The sequence below is a fragment of the Gymnoscopelus braueri genome, assembly GCF_963280865.1.
Source record: "Gymnoscopelus braueri genome assembly, chromosome: 21".
In the NCBI taxonomy this organism is placed as follows: Eukaryota; Metazoa; Chordata; class Actinopteri; order Myctophiformes; family Myctophidae; genus Gymnoscopelus; species Gymnoscopelus braueri.
In genome coordinates this window covers 21,289,581-21,314,407 of record NC_137623.1, presented here as the reverse complement: position 1 = coordinate 21,314,407, position 24,827 = coordinate 21,289,581, and the positions used below count along the sequence as shown (strand labels likewise).

Below are 24,827 nucleotides of genomic sequence, written 5' to 3'. Positions count from 1 at the left end.
GACAATGTAGCCCCCCCCCCGCCAGTGGCGAACACTGACAAACCACGAAGCCTCTTTTGTACAGGGGTCAATTTCTATTGATCTAAATGACATTGGTGTTGCGCGGCGCGCGGAGATTGCATGATTTTCTACCTGCATACTCTGATGCAAGATAAAGAGAATTGTAAGTCGATTCGATTGATGCCTCATTTTTTCCCCTCCTGCCACTCTTCTTCTTCTTTGCTTCGATTTGGGTTACGTTACAATGTTCTCAACAGCCCTTTCTGTGAGTGAATGGGGGTGGGAGGGGGGGTGCAGTGGTGGAAAGTAACTACTGTAAGTATATTTACTTAAGTACTGTACTTAAGTACAATTTTGATGTACTTTTACTTTACTGGAGTATTTCCAATTTTCAATACTTGTACTTCTACTCCACTACATCTCCGAGGCAAATATTGTACTTTTACTCCACAACAATTACTTGAAAACTTTAAGTTACTATAGTTACTGTACTTCGTTGATTTTGATTATTATTACAAAACATACATTAACCACTTTCAGCCTTGTATACACTTCGGCTATTCTAAAATACCCGTTCTGCAAGCCCCCGCGACGCGTTGTGAGCTTGTAGATCTGCTATTTTCAAAAGATTTGTATACATTTTAGACATTTGAAAACGTGTGAACATTGTGCATAATGAGTACTTTCTACTTTTGGCACATACTTTTGTACTTTTACTCAAGTAAATTCTGAACACCGGACTTTTACCTGTAACAGGGTATTTCTACATTACTGTATAGATTTTTTTACTGGAGTAAAACATGTGAGTACTCTTCCATCACTGATAACCCCCTTTCTGTGAGTGAATGGGTGGGGTAGGTGGGGGGGTTGGGGGCGGTGGTGTCCCACCACGTCTCAGAGATGACACTTCAATAGCTGTTGAGCTGATAAGAATAATAACGCACCAGCGAGCGCTAACAGAGCATTGTGGACTCATCCACAGATAATGTGCCCTCTGTCTGTCTGTCTCTGCTTGGATGTGATTCTTCGAGACAGAGTCGAGAGAATTCACAGATTCACACAGTGATGATGTCATGTCTGCAGTGTCCGCCGTGAGCCGTCGCTCCGAAACACGCACACGCACACGCACACACACACACACACACACACACAAGGTCACTGGGAACAAGCCTAATGACCAAATAACATCTGAGGGATTAGACACCTTTTCAAAAAGAGCAGGTGAAATTACACACAGGATCTGCTCTCGCCCTCCCCTCGGTCTCATTCGTTTATTTCTGAGCAGTAATTAGAATAAATGTGTGGTCTCCCTCAGCACTTAATATTCATCAGCGCATTTTTTTTTTGTTATTTCCTAACTATGGCCGACCGCGTGTTCTTAATGATTTTCAATACCAGTTTACGCCTGTTAGAAGATATTAAACTCTGAGTGGCCGGCAAAGCCAATTACGGATGGGCAATGCATTTGTGGTTAGTTTGTCTTAAAGATATCTGCTGCCCCCTGGTGGGCAGAATCCCCAGCTGCATTTGGCTGAATTCCTATTGAAAACTCAAGATGTATATTTTTTCAGACAGCGAGCCTTGGAAGTATTTATCACCGTGTCCCCAACAGAAACACACTGATCCAAGCTACTCTCAAGGCCACCGTAATAACACTTTTTTTTAATGAATGTGGCATTTGAAGGACTTCTGGCAGCCGAAACCGTCGCGTATTTGAGCTGCCTGTCTGGTGAAACGAGCAGAGAGCCATCATTAGTTTGTCAGATACACTAATAGCTTCTGATGTCTAGACTACCTGGAGGCGACAAACCGACGCTTTCATCTGCTGCCCATAATAACCAGCAGCGAGAGCGACATCACAGATCGACTGTGTGTGTTTGCCACGATCACTGCAAGCCGTGAGTTGAGAGAGGGAGAGAACCAGACTTCTCTTACGTGATAGAAACAGGAAGGTGCTGAAGTTGAGACGAGGCAGAGTCAATTGAAAGAATATGAAACGAGGACCGACAGACATTATTACCCACCGGGAGAAAAGGCATAACATGTACCAAAACATAATTTCAGTTTTATGTCCAGCTTGGGGCACTAGGAAACAACGGACCATGATTTACAGTATGTAGGCTACTGTTACCTATGAGTACAGGTCCCTATACTGGGATCTCAAAGTTGGGTCAGGGGGACCCAAGGGTCCTTGAGGGGGTTCCAGGGGGTCCCCCCAGCAAAATGAGGAACAGTTTAAACACTTAAACCCCATTTTGTTTTTCAAATATTCAATGAAGACCAAGTCGGTCTTTTCAAATGGTGGTCCGCAGCCAAATACTATATCAATTCTATCAAATACTCCCGGACCGCTGGTCTAGCAGTCCGGGCAGGCTCCAATGTAGCCTGACAGCGCATCGCAGGTTCGAGTCCCGTTCCCGATGATCTTTGCTGCATGTCTCTCCCCCCGTTTCCTGTCCATCTCCACTATACACTATAAATAAAGGCAGAAAAATATCTTTATAAAAAAAAAACTACTGAACTAGATCTTATTGTGCGTGTATTTATTATTTATCTTCTATAGCGTTACTTTATACCTTTATTGAGACAATCCTAGCATCTGCACCATGCCACCCCCCCCCCCCACCCCCCCGACTACATACCCTGTTCTAACAAGCACATTAGCTGCTGGGCTCACATTGATTGAGCAGGAGAGGTCGTCTAACATGATTACCGTGCACGCAGCACACTTACTCATCCACAAAATTAGCACTAAATGTCCTGGCAGCATACAAGACAATTAGATTGCCTGTTGGAGTTATACGATCATGGCATGACAATGTCCCCCCCGTATGAAGAGTCCAGCGACCGGTCCTACAGTAGCTCCATGGTGTAAAGCGGGGCCGGGCGGCCAAATTGGACAGCCTGGCTATTTGGCTTGTTTTAAATTGTACTGCCTTTTAACCCATTAAGACCTGATAGGCCCACCTGAAAAAACGTATGTTGCAGTGGTGCTTCAACTTTTTTCATGTCAAGGACCCCCAAAATGTTATGTATTTGGCTGCGGACCCCCATCTGGAAATATTACGTTCCAGGGACCCCCAGAAGCAAAGAGTTAAGATTTGAGTGTAAAAATATATATATATATATTCAAAGATTTGCACAAATTTTCACTATTTTTCATAAATAGCAGATCTACAAGCTCTACAAGCTCTATGAGCTTGTATATCTGCTATTTAGTATAAAAGTATAAAACCCCACTTTAACCCATTAAATCCTTTTTAGATTTGAGCTAAAAAGCATCGTTTTACACTTTGGCTATTAAAAAATAGCAGATATACAAGCTCGTAGCGCGGCACCGAGTGCCGTGCTACGAGCTTGTAGATCTGCTATTTTTGAAAAATCAAGAACATTTGTGCAAATCTTTGAATATATATATTTTTAAAGCAAACATTTGTAACTCAAATCTTTACTTCTGGGGGGTCCCTGGAACAGAATATTTTGAGATGGGGGTCCGTGGCTAAATACACATTTTGGGGGTCCTTGACGTGAAAAAGTTTGAGAACCACTGATATAGCAACATATTTTTTTTCAAAAAACTGTTAGGATTTAGAAGACATTTTGTAGAATCGGAACCTCAGGCCTTAATGGGTTAAGAACCAATGTGCTATGGCTAAAAATCGAAAATGACACGGATGCTTTCCCGGTTCTAATGGGTTAAACACAGTCCTGTAGACAGCTGATAAACTACGTTAAATCATTAGAAAATAAAAACACACCAGAGACCGTCCTGTAAAATGTGCAAAGCAGTCAGACGAGCAGACAGACGACAGACGGTTTACCTCTGTGGGCCAGCTTCTGTAGGAGGCTCCTGATGCGTTGCAAAGCAGAGGGAGAGATATCATACGTGTTCTGCTCTGTGCCGAGCTCCTGGCACCTTCCAAACAGGCCATCTATATAAGAGACAACACACACGGTCAGACACATACTCATCTTCTGAAAAGAAAGATATACGTTACAATATAAAAAACAACATTTTTACTATCTACTGTATAAGGTCAGGCAAGTTTATTGGTACGGTATGACACATTTCATCCACAAAGGCAATTCAAAGTGCTTTACATAAAGCATAAAAGGCATTTCAATGCATACAAAATACCTTTAACCCAATAAGACCTGAGGCCGGTAAAAAAAAAAAGATTTCTAAATCCTAACGCTTTAAAATATATATTCAAAGATTTGCAAAAAAATTCACGATTTTACAAAAATAGCAGATCTACAAGCTCATAGCGCGGCACTCGGTGCCGCGCTATGAGCTTGTAGATCTGCTATTTTTGAATAGCCAAAGAAATCTTAAAATGACACAGGTGCGTCCACGGTCTTAATGGGTTAAAGAGAATAAATAATGTAATTTAAAATGATAATATATAGAAGTATAATAAAGCATAACAGCATAAAATAATAAAGGCCGAAGTAGTGCAATTATAGTTCGACTTTTTAACCACTAAGCTTAATTTTTTTTTATTTTATTGCAAAAATAGCCAATCTGCAAGCGCACAACGAAAAATGTGTGAAAATAATGACATGCCCAAAACAGGTTGAAAGCGGCTACGCTTAATTCATACTCGGTGTTGCTTGCAGACAGAGAACCGAAGTTGACGTGTTGTTCGTTTCAAAACCAGCTCTTGTGGGCGAGTGTCGTAGAACTACGGAATATAAATGAGGCATTATTTTGCCGCGTACCAGGATATGAGGTGCGCCGCGGACACATTCCCCCAGCTGAGACAAGGTGACAAACGGGGTCATTTATATTCCACACGATCTCTCTCATCACGCCGCGTCTCCGGAACGCACGGGCGCGCGCGCCGCACACACACACACACACACACACACACGCCCCCATGAGCCTTAGCATCTTTCGGCAGTCTAGACCCAGCCATTGAATTATAGGGGGGCCGATAGGGATTCGGTGGCGTGGGTCGCCTAGCAACCCGTATTGAGAGAGGCAGAAGGCCTGCTGATAGGGAGATAACCGGGGGTGCCTGATAAAGTCCTTCCTGCCATGAACGGCTGCTTATCGCCATTCTGTCAGAGGGAAAAATGTCAGCTATTAGCTTCCCCACCACAACAGGAAGGAAGTTCACGTGGAGGAGGAACAGCAGGTGACGCCCACCACAACACTGTTTCAACTCTTTACGCTGAAACATCAAAGCGCTTTCCTCCATTGTGGCGGCAGACAGTCTCCAGGCTGGAAAAATCCTGTCTTGTTAAAACTCTTAACTTTTTCATTATAATAATAATAATACATTTTATTTATAACGCACTTTACTTTTTTTTGCAAATCACAAAGTGCTACAGGGTTTAAAAACAATGGCATAAGAATAACAACGGCAAGTCAAAAACTAAAAAACATTCGGCAACAACATAAGACCCTTCTTGGGGTAAAAAGTTGATAAAAAACGTATTAAGGCATAGAGAAAAAGACCTACAGGGAAAGATTGTGGTCAAATGGTCTGGGAGGGCATTCCACAGGGGTGGGGCTGTGGAGCAGAATGCCCGGTCGCCCATGGTGCGGAGATTGGTCATGGGGGCAAGGAGAAGGTTGGGTGTTGGACGAGCGAAGGTTTCGAGTGGGGGGTTGTGGTTTGAGACAACCTTGACATTTTCATGTCAAGGACCCCCAAGTACATTATGTATTTGGCCGCGGACCGGACCCCATCTAAAGAATGCCTAATCTGGGGGAAACTTCCTCAGATAATAGCAGATCGACAAGCTCACAACGTGTCACAACGAGCTTGTCGATCGAGTTTTAACCTGGTGTCCCTATTTTGGGCAGGTCGTTAGATTTGTGAAAATGTTCCACAAATTTAGCAAAAATGTTCAAAAATAGTGAAACTAGCAAATCTACAAGCTCGCTCGCAGGATGCTGTAGTATGACCAAGTATAAAACAGAAATAACGAAATATTGTTTTTATTTTGTCCAATCTGTATAGTAGAGTATGTTAATACAATATAACTTATACAATTGGGGTGGTTGTATTTTGTCTCCCTGCTCTTCTACTGAGACATTTAGATCGTGTCAAAGGTCATGTCTCACCTAGACACAGGACCTGACACGAATGGTCAATATTCAATTTATCCACCGGGCAAGCAGGCAGGCTCTATTAGCTCAATGGTAAAAATGTCACTATATATGTACCACTATATATGCCTATGAATTGAATACCAAGGCCCTCATTGGAAACAAGTCCGCAAGGACTTTTATGAACGGACCTGTTAGACAAAGTATTTTAAATGTAACTGTGATGTTTAAAAAAAAAATTGCCTAATAAAATATTCAATCAATCAAAAGCACTTGCGCAGGAAACCAGGTTCAAATCCGAGGTAGAAGAGGAAAGCTACATAGTGCAGCTCTAAGTGGTTATAAAGTACACATTGTAACACCATCTCAGTACGACACTAGACTAATCCTACATGTGGGCGTGAACCATCCTCTGTGTGCATGTGTGGAAAAAAACGGTGTGATTATAGAGTGAAGTTTATGGTGTGAATCAGCACTCTGTCATGCACCACACACCATTCCATTAATTAGACACAAGATGGCCAGCAATGACAGCCAACATTGACGGCGTCACAGATGCGTGCTTATGTGGATACCACCGCTTTTCTAGGGAGACCCGCTGTGATTGGCCAGTAGTCACTGTGATTGACAGTTTTCGTTTTTGCAACTATGCCTAAACCTAACCTTAACCCTAACCTTAACCTCAGTAAAACTATGCCTAAACCTAACCTTAACCTCAGTAAAACTATGCCTAAACCTAACCTTAACCTCAGTAAGACTATTCCTAAAACTAACCTTAACCCTAACCTCAGTAAAACTATGCCTGCCAGGGAGCCAATCAGACACAGGTAAGGCGGGTCGATCCCATAACGTTGGTGGAATTCATAATAACGCGTCACAGACTCTCCACTCCTCCACACATTAGGTGACTTGTGTCATACTACAACGTATAATGATGACACGCACGATAGCCTGTCACGAACAAATTCTACGATTCATATATCTATCAGTGGTTCTCAAAGTGGGGTTTCTACGTTTACTATTCAAAAATAGAATATATTGGGGGTCCTTGACTTAGAAGACTTAGAAAGTTTGAGAAGCACTGATCTATATTAACGACTTACACCCGTGCGCATCTCATTGTAAGACGAATAGCAAAAATGGGTTAGGGTTAGGCAAAGATTTTGGAGAAAAAATCGAATGCCCAAAACAGGGATGCTAGCATGGAAGTGGTTAAAAAGATACCATTGAAAGGCAAATCAACAGGAGCATCTCGAGACACATAGTGCATGAGCCAAGAGCCCCAAAATTTAGCAATGATTATCGAAAGAGTGGGCAAAACCATACCTATATTAAATTGTTTATAGGGTCAATATAAGTAAATAAATATATGATAACCTTTCCACAGGAGCAGCTTTTTCATATTTATCACACATTTTGTTATTTTCCCCATACGTACATGACCGGTGAAAAAATGACAACATTTTAAAAATAGTTATCATAATGAAACTTCCCCAGTTGATTACTTACATGAAGACAATGATTTAACGTATTACAAGTTTTCTGAAATTGTATATTTATGCAAATTAGGCATTTAGTCCATGAGCCAGAGCCCCAAAATTGAGCCAGATATTGAATATTCCCTCGTTAAAAACCTTTGACTCCAACATCTTAACAAAATGAAATAAGAATGTTGACTCTGGCTTTGTACAATGTTCCAATGTTGATTCTGGAAAGTTATGCAAATTCTGGCATATTTTCCTAATGCCTAATTTGCATAATTAAATATACAATTTCAGAAAACTTGTAACACGATAAATCATTGTCTTCATGTAAGTAATCAACTGGGGAAGTTTCATTATGATAACTATTTTTTAAATTTTGTAATTTTTTCACCGGTCATGTGCGTATGGGGAAAATAACAAAATGTGTGATAAATATGAAAAAGCTGCTCCTGTGGAAAGGTTATCATATATTTATTTACTTATATTGACCCTATAAACTATTTAATAGGTATGGTTTTGCCCACTCTTTCGATAATGAAATCTTGTCTGGCTCATGGACTAACAGCTTGGCAATGAAGTCGTGAAATATTTATGCTCTTCTATTAATCCATTCACTGCACACATCGCCGGGCCACAATTCTTCAACTTCAACTCATGTGAATAACTTTAATTACGGTGCCTTGTTCGGCGCAAAATTGAGTGGCTGATAATTACAAAGATAATAATGTGATGTCAGACTAGGCTTTTAATTGAATTCCTATTCTCAGCGTGAAGCCTGTGTTTTCCTGACTTCCTCCTCAAGCATGTGACCCGTTAAATGACAGGTCTGCACGGGGGAGACAGCCTGTGGGAAGGAGCTGGTGAATTAGCATACCGCTGCTGTCGCCGGGCAGAAACCTTGTATCTGAAACGTTTGATGTATTATTATTTGTATTAAGTGAAAGTGATTAAATGAGTAGTTCACCCAAAAAATTACTTATTTTCTATTAATTACACACCCCATGAAGCCTTGAATTCATGGAGATTTTTTTTGTTTTTGTCGCATTCCTAAGACAATAATTTGATGACCGGCGGACTCAAAGAGTCTCCTATTGACCAATGACCTGGTCATCAAATTATTGGTTTAGGAATGCGACAAAAACTAAAGAAATCTCCATGAATTCAAGGCTTCAAGGGTAGAAAATAGTAATTTTGTGGGTGAACTCTTTAAGAGTGTGTGTGGGGGTTTTATACAGTAAATATTGAACCAATGAAAAGTATTAACAAGAGCTTGTGTGACGACACAATAACCACATTGGATCCGTACGTGAACTCTGGACCGAGTTGAGTGAGGATCGTAATAGTGAGGGCTCGTTTTGGTGTGTAGTAGTTGTTTTTGTCTCTTTTTTGTTTTGTCTGTTTCTTTTGATCTGTATGTGTTCATGTAGCATATGTCTTGAATTTTAAAATGGTAAAAAAAAATAAAAAATGTAAAAAAACTAAATACATTGGATCCATTGGAACACAGGTTCTGCCCCCCACCCCATTTCCTGAAAAGTAACCGTTTTGGACATACAAGGTTTCCAACCCGACAGCGACCATACACCACAGCACACATGTAGTCAGTGTTACCATGTCTGCTTATTCTAAGCAACCTTGGCCTTGTTTTTCTGTAAAGTCGCTTGTAAATATTGGTAGTTGCGGGTTGGGTTTTGTTTTGGGGCTCGTTTCTAAAGTGTAGTTGCTTATTTGGGCTTCCTTCCTAAGATTATTTAAACCAGTTAAGTGGTTCTCAAACATTTTCATGTCAAGGACCCCCAATTTTGAATTTGAACGAGATTTGTGTTCCAAAAATGTTCCCAATGTTCTTGTATTGTTTGTTGTTGAAAATAGCAGATCTACAAGCTCACAACGTGTCACATTGCTACGCGTTGTGAGCTTGTAGATCTGCTATTTTCAAATAGCCGATGTATTATATTATATAGGTTTAAAGTGCTCGTGTGTCCTATAGTCGCTTCTTTTGGGCTCATTTTCATAGACCTGGTTGCTTGTTTCTCTCGCAAAATCTGGCAACAATGTACACGGTTCACCAGGGTGCATGTTATTTTAAGAGGCAGCCAGCAGCGAGGGGGGAATACCACACCCCCTGAACATATCTACATCACAGCAAGACACTCAGATACATCTACAGTGTTCAATGTCAAGGCTACTCGTTTCCAACAATCTACAAAACCAGGGGTCTTCAACAGGGGTCCGGGACCCCTAGGGGGTCCTCAGAGTTACTACTGGGGGGCCGCAAAATCTTTGCGTGATAGGATCTTTTTTTTGTTACATTAGCTAGCCACTTGCATCTGCATTCTGAGGGGAACATTAGCCGAAAAATAGCAGATCTACAAGCTCACAATACCGAGGCGTTGTGAGCTTGCATATCGGCTTTTTTTTTTTTGGTGTAGATGGAGAAAAACAGACCAGGTACAAAGCCAAAGGTCAAGTTTACTAAGTATTGAGGGTTTAAGATTCAAATCAATTCATGAATTCATGTTACTAACATGAATCAAACTATATTAATAGATAATGTGTAAACAAATGAACACAAAACATACATTTCCACAGCACTGATGACAGTGCTGACAGCTTCAAGTCTATGAAGCTAAAAAGTTTAATCTGGAACACAAATTTATATAATATGTAGTGGGGTCCCTGCTTCATCTCTCTCTCTGCTAAGGGGTTGTTGGCCTGAAAAACGTTGAAGACCAATTGTAATTGTTGATACTATTATAATTATATAGGGTATCATTTTGTACCATGGACATTGTGGCTTTATTTTTCACTGTCTCCAGATAGAGAGAGCTACCTGGGATTATATAAGAAACAAGCCTGGTGCTGGTGGTGACATAACGAGTTGACGAGCAAAATGTTTAATGTTTGATGCCCTTGCTGGTGGTTACCATGGCAATGCCCGCCATTAAACATGTCATTCCCCCCTGGGACTGGGTTGCAGTACATACTGCATACAGAAAACATACACCCACGCACGCACACACACACACACACAGACCCCTTTAAGCACATTGAAAGTTGAGTGGTAATTTACAACTAATTTAGAACAATATAATCCTCGGTTGTAGCGCACAGGCACACACGCGCGCACACGCACACCTCCTTTTAGCACATTGAAAGTTGAAGGCCAGTACTAATTTACGACGATGGAATCCTTGGTTGTAGTATATAATAGGAAACACACACACACACACACACACACACACACACACACACACACACACACACACACACACACACACACACACACACACACACACACACACACACACACACACACACACACACACACACACACACACACACACACACACACACACACACACACACACACACACACACACACACACACACACACACACACCTTTTAGCACATTGTCAGTTGAAGGACAGTGGTAAACAACTGTGGAATCCTGGGTTGGTAAATGTGACTGACTGGTGATTGATGGATTGAGGTGTGAGAGCTATATAGACTATACCTCGAGGTAGACGCTGAGGCATCCGGAGCCATATTATGCATGATAAATCACAAAAGGTATTGCTCTGTCACTTTGCTGTCTTTATTTACACTAGACTGACATTTATTAGGCCGAGGAGTGTGCATCCATCTTAGATGATAGGTTGCAGGAAATACAGACAGACTTCCCCACCATTTTCTCTTTACTTGACATAAAAGCTGTGTTTTAATTTCAGGCTCGGACGAGCACAGCATGTATTGGTTATAGCCACAGTGGAGAGCGGATGCCCCACATCAAAGTCAACATATAAAACCCACAGTGTGATTCCAAATGCCAAAAACACACATTCTGCGGTATAAATGGAACCTACTCAAAGCCAGGGGTCTTCAATTTTTTTCAGGCCAAGCCGGACCCCTTAGCTGAGAGAGAGATGAAGCAGGGACCACCTCTACATATTGGATTCATGTTTAATGTGTGTTTTCAGACATTTCACAACTTCAACCCTCAATACGTCCCCACACCAAACCTCTCCCACGAAAATAGCAGATCTACAAGCTCACAACGCGTTGCAGAATGGGATGTGAGGGTTCATGTGGTTAATGTAAAAATAAAAAAAGTCCCTATCACACAAAGATTTGGCCGGCCCCCTACAGTATCTCTGAGGGCCCCCCTGTTGAAGACCCATAGGCTCTAAGCCATTTGAAAACGAGGTGAGATCTATCGCGGCCAATATGGACACTGCCTTTCTTAACGATTCTCTGTCAAGACTGAGGAAAGAAAACACGGATCAATATATGCGATAAGGTCAGTGCTGTGGATGGGATATGTACAGCAAACCAATGGCAATCAATGCAAACTGTAATCGCCATCGGTCAACCCGACCCGTCTTAAAAAAATCGAAGGTAGGTGTCCTGTCACGCCTCAGAAGAAATGAGCAACCCACCCCACCTCCCCTTCCAGTGCTGCCAGATTATGCGAGAAAAATAAGCACCCAGGTCTATGAAAACAAGCCCAAAAGAAGCAAGTGACATGAGCCCTTTAAACCTATACACATCGGCTATATTAAAAAGCGATACATTTGGAATATTTTAACAACATTTATGACAACACAAATTTGGTACAGGGGTCCCTGGCACAACATATTTTTAGATGGGGCGGGGGGGGCGGTGGACAAATACATATTAATTTGGGGGTCCTTGACATAAACAATGTTTGAAAACCACTGGTTTAAACAAAATTAGGAAGCAAGCCCAAATTAGCAATTACTCTTTAGAAACAAGCCCCAAAAAACGCAACCCGCAACTACAGTACCAATATTTACAAGCGACTTCATAGAAAAAACAAGCCCAAAGTGTCTTATAATGAGCAGACATGGCAACACTGAACCCACCCCACCTCCCTCCTCACTGACTGACAGCCCAACACCCGGCTGCTGTTTAGGCTGTGAAAGCTAATGCTTGGGGATAACAGGAGCATGCAGTAAAGCTGACAGTCAGCAAGCAACTCTAGCAGACTGCACGTCGTAAGTGCAGGGGAAAATGGACCCAGGAGACAAATTGAGATTGGCATACTGTAGGTATACAGTATAACACCAATGCAACTAATGGATCGTATACATGTAAATGAATTGGCCCAATCGATTAGTCACACTCAGATTGCTAAGACAGACGAGTCAGAGAAACAACAAGAGGATGGTAAACAGCAGCACGATTCGTTATTGAAGACCGTTTTGTTTTCCTCCATCTAGATTATAACCGTTTCTTTAAAAAGAAGACATTTACATTTATGCCTGCTACATATCTACATACAAATAAAGAGTATTTAATATTGTTTAACTTGAAAACAACAACGGTTTATTACCCCACATCCATTAAGGTTGTGGAAATGGAATACATTCTGAATTAGAAAAAGTGCTCCCCGCACAGGTCTCCGCCAGGTCAGGTAGGTTAGGCACGAACCACTCCTGCAAACAATAGATGCAACTCTTAGCCAATCAGGATGGAATATGAAAAATCGGACAGATCCGTCTTGATCACATGACTATAGAGATACTGTGTAGCGATTTGCGTCATGTTTGGACAAAATCTGTAGGAGTAATATCAATAAATGTTGTTTTGCAAAAATCGGCCTCCTGGTGGCAGTATACAGGCCGATCTGAAACATTTGGGGCAGAGGTTCTCCTCTGGCATCCAGTGAGTGTGTGTGTACAGTTTCGCTTCGATCGGGCCAACGGTGCCGGAGATTAGCTGTTCACAGACATCTTGCTCAAAGAGGTTGAAATTAACATAAAGAAATGTTAAGCTAATGGGGCAATAAAAATACAATACCAACAAAGTGTATTTCTGGATTATAGACTGTTTGCAATGTCTGTGAGTTCATGCATATTCCACAATTCCACTCGCTGTAAGCTGGATAAGAGCGCCAGTTAATGCCCAACAAAAAGCATAGGAAGAGAGAGAACATTCACACAATATTGGACCAAATTGAGCCAAGTTGACCACCAATCGATGGAACACTGTTGGTTAAGTGTTTAATAGCAAGGCGGCTGCTGTCCTTTGGGACTCATGTAGCACTTAACCACTGCACTTTGGTTCATCGTACCAGTAAGCCACAGGCTCTAGATGGCCACATCAGATTAATAACAAATAAAAACACATTTCCTATACTCGTATAGTAGATCATATATCCTTTCAAAAGGATCTGACTATAATCCTCTGTGGAAATACTGCCCAGAAAGGTCTATAGATTTTGAAGAGTTTTGTTTGTAAATTAGATATCCACCATTGTAAAAGATAGACTGCATCTACTCTTAAGACTAAATAATTGATGGCACTAATAAATTGTGATTGTGTTAAAAAAGGATAGAGTCCACACACTGTTAAAATATCATTGTGTTTAGTGATGATTGTCAATAAACTAAATGGGTGACATTGGTAACACGTTTAACAGAAGAGAGAGACTAGAGGCTAGAGACTCTTTTTTCCATTTTTCTCATCATGCTTTTAGATGTGCACGCACGCACGCACACACGCACGCACACACACGATATTATCAAGCATGTTGACATTACGTTTTTAACATCCTCTGTGGCTTTCTTCCACATCTCCAAATCCAATGTTCCTGCTTTGGCACCATTCATTCACTGATGTCAACATATTGAATGTCGTCGCCTCCTAACTAACTCCATTTGAGCTGTATTTGGATAAAGTGATGATAATATAAGGAGAAATTCAAGTATCTGACAATGCATAAAGTCACCAAACCAACTTTGATGAGGCAGTATTGTGTTGTTCTAAAAATATGTTTTGTTTTTTTCATTTCCTGACAAGTTAATATTTTGGACATACTGTAGCTGGTTTCTGCCCGACAGATATGTAATATTTAGGGTCTCTGGACCATATAAATACAACAAACCCAGCTCAATTCCTGGCCAGACACCTGTGTTGCATCATGCTATCCTCTTCTCTCTGCCAATGCATTCCGACTCTGTCCATTACCCAGGCTGAATAAAATCGAATAAAAAGTCATAAAAGATTCTTCACCCCACCTATATGGTATCGACTAATACCTCAACTAAATGGGGGAGCCGTTTATCCATAAAGGTTAAGCAAACCCAATTCAACCATATGATAGTGGTCTGTATACCCGCTGAGTGTGTTTATGGCACTGCTGTGTGGACAGCTCCCTCTAGGAACACATTTCCCACTCCACTCCACTCCTCTCCTCCCACCCCACCCCCTTCCTCTCCTTTCTTCCATTCCCCCTCTCCTCTTCTCTCTTCCCATCCCTATATCCTCTCCTTTCTTCCTTTCCTCCATTCCCACTCTCCTCTCCTCGGCCACCCCTCTGCATGGCAACAGTCCCGCCAAGGAGGAGCGTGGTTGGCCCTGTCTAGAATAAACCAGGTTAGTCCTACAGGGACCATTTGAAGAGGCAGACCTAGTTACTCCCACTCATCCCCCTGTCTGAGTGGTGGCTGTTACACATCGGGGGTCCTCTCATATGCCTCTGGAGAGTGGCGGGGGCCAGGCCTGGAGTACGTTGCAGTTAAGAGGAAGCTATGAAGCACACACCCCGCACTGTGACCTCAAAGAAGCTACTGTGTCGGTCCAAACGTCCCATTGCATTCATTTGTTATTGAGCGTGGAGATTTTAATGAGATTTTGTCCGGGACAGAGAATGAGCCCTCGACGGCTCGCGGTATTGTCTTTCCCTTGTCAGGCTTTAATCACCACCGTGGGCGGGTGTGTGGGTAGCAGGATCACCTGTGGTTTGATGGACACTGGGACAGTTAATGAATTTGGCAAACTGATGAAGGGGAGATGATGGGAACATACATTATTAAGCCTTCTTTGGTGGGGGGGAAAATAAAACTACCATTGTAGCATGGTACATGATGATGGATGTAACTTCATGTCCCCTGCTTATGGGTGTGTTTTTTTCCTTCAAGGTGTCAGCGATTTCCCTTCATTAGGCTGCACTCCCTTCCGCAGCAAAGCAGTCAGTGTAATTAAAGTCAGGTGGCTTTCGTTCTTTTTTTCGTTTTTTTTTCCCTTCGTATTTCAGTTCTGTCCTGCACCACCATGTTTCGCCCTCGTTTCCCCACAGTGGAACTGGGTTAATATGGAAATAAGGCAGGAGATCTCCTCTCTGTTATCATACCGTATTCTACAAGTCCGAAGGCAACTGCGATGTAGATCAAAATGTCTGAAGAACATTGTAAGTCAGAGAGTTAGGAGAATAAACAAAGCCAGTGTGGAATCAGCGCATTCACTCCGCTGGCCTCACCTCGTTTGTGAAATTGATTTCATAATGAGTCTGTTGTTCAAATGAAATGAGGCGAGCTCGAATCAGCCAGACAAAACAAACAAAGCAGCTCGCAAAGCGCCAGTGTTTAGTCACTGTGCATGCTGGTATGAAGATGAATGCTCTATAATACATAGCATAAGTGGTGACAATGTCAAAGTTTGAGAACCAGTGACATATGTATGTCACAGTGACATACATATGTCACTGGTTCTCAACCTTTTTCATGTCAACACAAATTAATATTTGGCCGTGCATTCGCATCTGAAAATATTTTGTGCCAAGAATATCATCAAATATTCCAAATGTCTAAAAGAAATTCAAGATTTCTTTTGAAAATAGCCAATGTATAGGGTTCAAGCGGTTCAACTGATTTTGATGCTATAAGACCTGGGACGCATCTGTGTCACTTTAGATGTCTTTGGCTATTCAAAAATAGCAGATATACAAGCTATGAGCTTGTAGATCTGCTATTTTTGAAAAAACTTGAAAAAGAAAATTGGGATTTTTTTCAAAAAACTGTTAGGATTTAGAAAACATTTTTAAGAATCGCCTCAGGTATTAATGGGTTAACACATTTTGCCGGGGACCCCCTGGAACCCCCTCAAGGACCCCTGCGGTTTCGAGTTTAGAAGCACTCGTTTTCAATAAGGAAACGTCCGGCTGCCTCCTGCATTATGTGCAATTTCAAAACAGGTGTTACTGTACGCAGGACCATTTCCAACGAGCGAGTTTGACAGAAAGCAGCTCATAACATGTCTACAGTGGGTTTTTATGAAGCAAAGACTTGACAGATACAAAGAGGATAACCCAAGCTTTCCGTACAGCTGCAGTCTTGGTGAGTTTAACGTCGTTTAATACAATCAGATGGGACTTTTTGGTTTCAATGAACTGGCTGTCAAGGGTTGGTATCGCAACTTTAGACGCCAGATAGCATTATAGCATCTAAGCTTGCTTGCGGCTACATATGCTACAGTATACAAAAAGTTTTACGGTTATAATTTTATTATGCCCTCTGGTTGCCACCTCACCGTAGCTCCCCAAAGACAAGGGCTAACAATTCAGTGTCAACAGCGTGTTGATAGCATCAGTGTGATGTACTGTGACATTGTACATCATTACAGACACCATGTATAATGCAATGTGTCGGGCAGGTACAGTAGGAAGATCACTTCAAGTTTACTCACCATTGGCACATAACTCATATGGTGTACACAGCTCATCCTCAAAGAGGCAACCTGGGGTGAGAGAGAGAGAGAGAGAGAGAGAGAGACCGTGGTGTAAGAAGTACTCACATTTCACACTTAAGTAAAAGTATCAATACCGCAGTGTTGAAATACCCTGTTACGTAAAAGTCCAGCATTCAAAATGTATAATATACAAAATATAATTAAAGGTCTGGTGAAATGAAAAATACGTTTTTCACACTTTTAGAGCATATCCGTGGTCATCATATGGGCCTACTAAACAATAGATGCCAATTTGACCATTTTATATCAAAAGTCCCTAAAAAGACAATCTTAATTACTTCCTGTGTACAAAGATGACATAGATACACTTTCATGAATATAAATGAATCTTGATTTTGTTCACCTCTGTGATTCCCATTGCTGCACGTCTTCCAAACACAGCTGATTTTAATTACAGAACTACTCCGTTTTTTATCTCATTCAAGATGATGCCCAGACGGTGTATTACTCATTGTAAACTTAATCTGCACACTAAAATATGTATCTGAAAACGTTTTTTAGGTTAGAAATAAGCAACTTGGTAACAAACATTCTGCACAGTGGCCATCTCTCTCTCCCTTGGCCAGCGTGCACCTGCAGGCTGCAAACACTACACTGCGCACCACGTGAGTGAGATCCCACCGTGCCATAGCCTGAAGGGATGGAACCTTCTGATTGGTTGCGAGTCCGTTTCAGACTGAAATAAAATGACCGAAAATGTCATTTCACTGGACCTTTAAAGTACCAAAGGTAAAAGTACTCATAATGCAGAATGTCCCATTTCACAAGTTCAATATGTATTAGAAATACTTTGAAAATGTAATGGAGTAGAAGTAAAAGTATTAAACTTTGGAAATGCTCAAGTGAAGCACCATTTAGACCTTTTGTAACCTATACAATGTTATACCTTTCAATCCGGGAGCCACCTCTGTGTCTCATTAGTTGCTGCTATACATATAGCAACATACTTTTTTTGTAAAAAATTTTGTAAGAATTTGGACGTTTTCAGAAAAGGTTAGAATCGGCCTCAGGTCTAAATGGGTTAAGTACAGTACTTGAGTAAATGTACTTAGTTACTTTCCACCACTGGAGAGAGAGAGAGAGAGAGAATTACAACACAATTTGCAGCAATGGTCACAAGGAAAACCCTCAGTCTATAGGGACCTTTTCAAGATCAATAGCCTTAATTTAAATGCTAATGCAAAAAAAGGGGCAAAAATGCAGAGTACTGCCCCGCACTGTATCTTTAACACAGCTGAACACTGATTTGATCAAATGAATTGTTTGGATTATTAGATCGCATAAATCAATGTCAACTTACTGAGGAAAAAAAGGAAGGTAATGGAAAACCCAGTGGAGCAGGAAGTGCTCTCCTACACTCAGAGAATGCCAAACATTCCAAGTTCCAACGGCTCAATTCAAAATGGTAAAAGACGCAGGAAGACTTGCTGTGTTAATCAAATCATAAATTCACAGTCAATAAAATCAAAGAAACAAAAACGACGACAACAACAAAAAAAACACATGTCACAGTCAGCAATGAACACACTACAATTCCTCCCAACTACAGTAAGTCACCAGTCCATAAAGCTACGACTCCAGACTGCATTAAGTCCCTGCTTTGGGCAAGGCTGCTTAATGGCTGAGCTATCAATCACCAATTAGCCTGGCTTCCTCTGTCTCTGCTACTAATACCCCTACTCTGAGGGCAATGTTCCTCTATATGAATATTGTATGAATATTAATGAACTATAATGCCTGGATATAGCGGCTGGGTGTTCCAGACTGATAAATGAACAGATGGCAGGAGCATTATGGGTAGCCAGGCCCTGTGTTCATGTTTCACACAGGGGAGTTGCCGCGTGTAGGAAGCAGACTGCTCCCACTGGCCGATCTGCACAGGTGATCCTGAATGTCTGATAAACAATAAACGTAGAGCAGTTAGTGTTCTACCTTTTGGTGCCCAAGGCAGGCACACCAATGGGAAAGTCATATTTAATCTCAAGGCACACCTGTATTAATGAGATGGATTGTGAGTTTGTAGATCTGCCATTTCCGAAAAGTTGTGAAAAAAATTTACAAATATATAATATAATGTCATGCCCAAAATAGGGTGAAAAAATTATAAAAATAAAAATATTTTTTGTATTATTATTATTATAATGTTTGTGTTAGTTGGTTTTATTTAATAATTTATTTGATAGAATTTGCTTCTATATTGGGAAATGAGTATGCACAGAGTACTGATATAGTCAATTTAAAAAGATATTCATAACTTTTTGAATAGTTGTATTCTGTATACAATAATAATGACTATGAGTGGTTGGCACACCTGGACTTGTCTCATGGTCATGGCACACACACACTGTTTGGAAACCACTGATGTGATGTAGCGCATGCACATCCACTCTGGTGATCAGGAGCAAAACAAACAACATCAAGATAATGATAGAGTCTCTCTACACACTGTAGTTTGCTCCCAATGTTTTTTTCAGATCCATGATTATACAGTATCCACCCATTTTCACACATAAACAAGGAAAAAAGGGATTGAAAGACAGGGGTTTGGACAGAAAAGGAAGTTGCATAAACAGCTCATCTGATAAGATACACAAATATGCACATAAAGCAAAACTAGAAAATTATGTTTGCTCTTGGAAACAATAGTACGCCAACTGTCAAAATGAGCCCTGCCAATTTTTCAGGCATTCATCCAAGCAGTGAGCCACCTACTGTATGCCAGCCCACGGTATGTGACATTGCTTTTGTCATTACACTCGCAAAGGTATTTTCTGAATTAAGCTGTTCAACTACCCGCAAGGCCACCACAGCGAGGCCTTGCAGGGCTGTGACAATGCGACACCGTGACAACTTTCACATACAAAACCCCAGAGCTCTGTGACAGCAGCGGCCAAAACATAATCATCACGGCGAAGCCACAGACAAAGGGGTCACGAATCCAACGTTTCCTTCTTTCCTGTGTCTCTTTTCTGCCTCTTTTTTCCCCCGTCCCTTTTCCCTGTTCGTCAACCTGAGAGACGGAAAGTGACTGCGACCTATCGGCTTGACTGACACGCACACAGCGGTGGCTTTAGCTTGTGACTGCAGGAGTAGACTGAGTAGGAGGAGAGGCCTCAATCAGACGTCTTTAATAATGGAAAGAGCGAGGGGGGTGTGCCTTCACAAATCTGTAAGGCCACTCAGTTCTCAGAATGTCGTGAGCCAGAGTCAATTAAAGTTTGTCATCCCACCGTAGCAAATAGGCATTATGTACAGCAGCCATATTGGAAAGAAATTGGGCCTCTTCTTACTTCCTTCACAGGTGTTACCAATGATACTAATGAAGGCTCTGTTCCATTCTGGTCAGGGTGCTGATATCGTGCATGTTGGCTCACTAGAAACACTCCATTTTGGTTCCCAAATGGCCCCTTATGGTGGGTGTGTAATATTTGTACACTCTCAGAGTTATGGGGGTCCTTGAAAATAAGACAACCACTGTGCCACACTAAATGGAACAGAGCCTTAATTAGTATTAGTAAAACATCTGTAAGCAAGTAAGGAAGGGGCCCAATTCATTCCCAATATGGCTGCTGTGCATAGAGCCTATTGACAACAAAAGGATGTTATCATATGCCACAGCAGCCCATCTCTCCTGAACTTCCTGCAATGTTGCAAATTGCTTGGACTCAGGCTGTGTGGACTGGTAACAACTGTGTGTTTTCAAACTTCACAAAGTTAGACAGTAGAAACATAGCAAACACAGCTCAAACTCACATCGAGCAGTCCCTGGGCACCATGCAATTCTTCCCGGAATGTGCATTCTTCTCGCTCCCTCTGCAATTACTGTCAGTCCATTCAACTTTACCACCTCATCACTTCCCTGCTTAATTCATTGGCTTCTCTGGGAGGCCTTGTCAGCTCTCAATATTAATTACGGCTTTCCATTTAATGAAGCATCCACCCAAGCAGGGTTAGTCAGTGTGTGTGTGTGTGTGTGTGTGTGTGTGTGTGTGTGTGTGTGTGTGTGTGTGTGTGTGTGTGTGTGTGTACTGTGTGTACACATGTCATGCACACGTGCGTGTGTGATAGGCAGGGCATAGGATTGATAGCGCCACGTCCCTTCTCTCTGACGACACCCGGAGATGATTAAAATGGGGCCTTTTAATTAAAATGCAATCACAGTGGATGTTGTTGATTACCACAGGACTAAAAAAAGATGCTGGACTCGTCTCGGATGAGGAAACAAGCTGGTGAGAAGGGGGGAGGGGGGGGGGGTGTCCACGGCGTATCTTAATGAAAGCCTCTGACAATGGCGAGCCACAATGTCTCCTGTTAACAATGTTGCTTTCAAAAATGTAATACATTACATTATTCAATTGCGATGTGATGAGATGCGAGAGTGCGGTCTAGCCAACACCAACTCGGGACTCCTGAATCGCTGCCCTCCATACTCTCCTGTCTAGCATCAGGGTCTTGAGCTCTACAGTGTTGTTAGCTGAGCTGCAGTGCATCTACCCAGGTGGTGCGCTACATATTCAATTAAAAGTAATATGTAATGTTACACTTACGTTCTGTGCCAAGTAATGAGTCATATTACCGGTACTTTTGTTTTATTCTTAAGCGGAGCGCTTTCAAAAGTTGACATTTTTGAGAAATGCGCTTGGAGCACTTTTTATCAGATGTCTAATCATGACTGTACACAAAGGCAGAGCTGCTTGTCTGAGCCGATGGTCTCTCTGCCTCGCGGTCTCTCTGCCCCACACACCCGACTACCACCGGCGTCCCTCCTAATCTTCTGCCTAACAAAAACTGTATATTAAACCTATTTTTACCTATAGCCTGAATGGCCAAGCCCTCAGGACCACGGGGGATTATTGAAACAAGCCTGAACTAGTGGCCAAATGTGGCATTGCAAGCTTGGCGCATAAAGGACACCACTGTGCATACTTCTATAGCAGTGGTGGCCATTTTGTGGTTCCACAGATAGAAAGACCATTCATTTTTCCCATAGAGATTTCCAAAAATATTTGTATGAATTATTTTAAAATAAGTAGCCAATTGACAAGCTCACAACACATTGTATCGCGTAACGCTGTGAGCTTGTAGATCTGCTATTTTCGAATAGCTTAAGTATAGGATTAAAGTGGTTGAACAATTTTTTATGGTATAGTTACAACTTTTGCTGGGGATCCCCTGGAACCCTCTCAAGGACTCCTGGGGGTCCCCAGACCCCACTTTGAGAACCACTGACCAAATATATTAATTATAATGTATTGGCTAAACTCATTATTGGAGTTGTATTTTCTTAAAGGCAGACCTACTAATATATTGGTGATTGACCATTAATAAGCGGGGAAAGCATCTGTGTCATTTTAGATTTTTGCGATGGCTATTCAAAAATAGCAGATATACAAGCTCGCAGGTGCGTCATTTTAAAAAAATCTTGAAAGTGTGACAACTGCTGATTTAGAAGGCAAAAGAATCGGCCTCAGGTCTCAATGGCTTAATAAGTAAGCTACAGACAGTGCAAGCCAGCAGCCATGGCTGACAGGAGAGAGGTCACACACGGAGAGGAGAAACACAGACAGCCCCCCCCCCCCCCCCCCCCCCCGTGTCTGTCTGACAGCCTGTCTATAAAAGATCGATTTTTGGGGCGATAAACAATATGACAGGCCAACACCTACGAATTTTTCACATTCTCAATATTCACTTCAGTACGATCTACGGCCGGGGTCTTCAACGTTTTTCAGCCCAAGGACCCCTTGGCTGAGAGAGAGATGAAGCAGGGACCCCCCACTACATATTGTATACAATTGTGTTTCATATTAAACTTTTTCATAGATTATAGTTTAACAGCACTGTCATCAGTGTACCTTGGATTCATGTTAATGATTCAACTTTCACTCTGTACATGGTCTGCTCTTTTTCCCCTCTACACCAAACCTCTTTGCCGAAAATAGACGATCCACAAGTGTGAGCTTGTAGCTCGGCTATTGTTGGCTAAAGTTCTCCTCAGAATCAGGGATGCTAGGGTTCAAGTGGTTAATGCATAATGTTAAAAACAATATCCTATCACACGAAGATTTGGCAGCCCCCCTGTAGTAACTCTGAGGACCTCCTAGGGGTCCCGGACCCCCGGTTGAAGACCCCTGTTTTAGGCGATAAATATGACATGCAGTTGCTCAATCTTGATTCAAGTTCACATCTACGCCTACTACTTTTAAACATTCTCAATAGTCACTTCAGTACGTTCTAGTCATATTGAAGTCTGTTTCAGTCGATCATATCGGACAACTACCAAGTACTGCATAAATTAGTAGGCAATACTTTTAAAGGTGCTAATGCATTGAAATTCATTGTTTTATGCAAGTAATATTTTCATTGTAACCTCAGAGTACACCACACAGTGACACAGCTGAAAAAATAATGTCATATTGTAACAGAACATTCTTGTGTTGTGAAGCAAGGACCCATGCAGGCTTTCTGACCTGGAAAATAGTCTATTGTAAAGCAATCTGTCATAATTCAGCCCTAGGAGTTTCACGTTTCATTTCAATTATCCAATATGTGGCCCTACGCCCACTTACCGAAATCACTATGGCTCTCTGGAAGAAAAATTAAAACTGCCCACCCCTTCATGTCAAGGACCCCCAAATTGATATATATTTGGCCGCAGACCCCCATCAGAAGAGAAGATTTATGTAAAACAATGCACGATTATTCACACATTTTCAAACACGTGTACTGTGTGTACTGTATACTGTATACAGTGTGTTTCTGTATGGAGGGGGAAGAAAATGCCAAGATAGGCGGTAGATCTCCCATGTGGCTCGTTGGCTAAATGTAAATCTGCCCCCAATCTGGGAACCCATTCGTTGTTGTTTTTTTTACAAAAAGGAAAGAAATATATTTTTCCCCCTTTGTTTTTAGCTCTGGGGGCACCACCTCCTTTTTTGTGTAAAAACAGGAACTCGGTTTGGCTCCTCCCCTTGCTTAATCAACTTCCTCCCGAGTCCCGGGTGCTTCTGTGTTTATTCAATCTCGCCTGGCTGTCAATAGGAATAGCCAAGTCAAGTAAGTACAGCACAGCCTCACTAGGATTCAACGGGTCAACAGAGGATAACCGATAGGTCAAAGTGACTAGAGGGTAATTTTTCTATGTATAAACAAAACAGGATGCTGGTCGTGGTAATCATGTACATTTCACATCACATTTAGTTACCCACCTGTACCTCTCACAAGTGATACACCACACCAGCAAATTGACCTTTAAACAATACACCGGCCTACCACAACACCATTTAATGGGAAAAGATATGTGTTAACCACAGCTTCCTCTCCCAAAATAGATACTGGGTGACCCAATTCACAACGATACAGCAAGGATCCAGAAGGCTAATGGATGTGGAAACTCATATCACAAACTGACTGCCTGCTTTTTTCCACAATTTTCACACACAAGAGTCTAGAAGAGTACTGTATGTGTTAATTTCATCGACTAAAACTATGACGAAAAATGTTTGTCGACTACCTTTTTCCACTGATGAAAACTAAATGAAAACTAAGCTATGATGACTAAAACTATGACTAAATATGTTGACAATTGCGTCAACAAATAAAAACCAGACGAAAATGTTAGGGAGGGACTAGTGGAGAAGAGATCCAGTTGAATAAGACAAGTCATTTTATGCTTTGTTGTGCGTGGGTGACGCATTCCGAAAATAGACGATCTACAAGCTCACAGCGCATA

The 24,827-nt window shown here is 41.7% G+C and overlaps 1 protein-coding gene across 1 annotated transcript in view; it reads right to left on the bottom strand.

Moving 5' to 3' along the window:
* Positions 1-24,827, bottom strand: part of ptprn2 (protein tyrosine phosphatase receptor type N2) — a gene marked incomplete at its 5' end in the record, with an annotated part of 195,280 nt that overhangs the window by 154,524 nt on the left and 15,929 nt on the right. The window contains 2 exons of the mRNA XM_080417441.1: positions 3,822-3,932; positions 17,036-17,086. Of these exons, the coding sequence (XP_080273567.1) occupies positions 3,822-3,932; positions 17,036-17,086 (162 nt within the window). The remainder of the gene's footprint in view (positions 1-3,821; positions 3,933-17,035; positions 17,087-24,827) is intronic.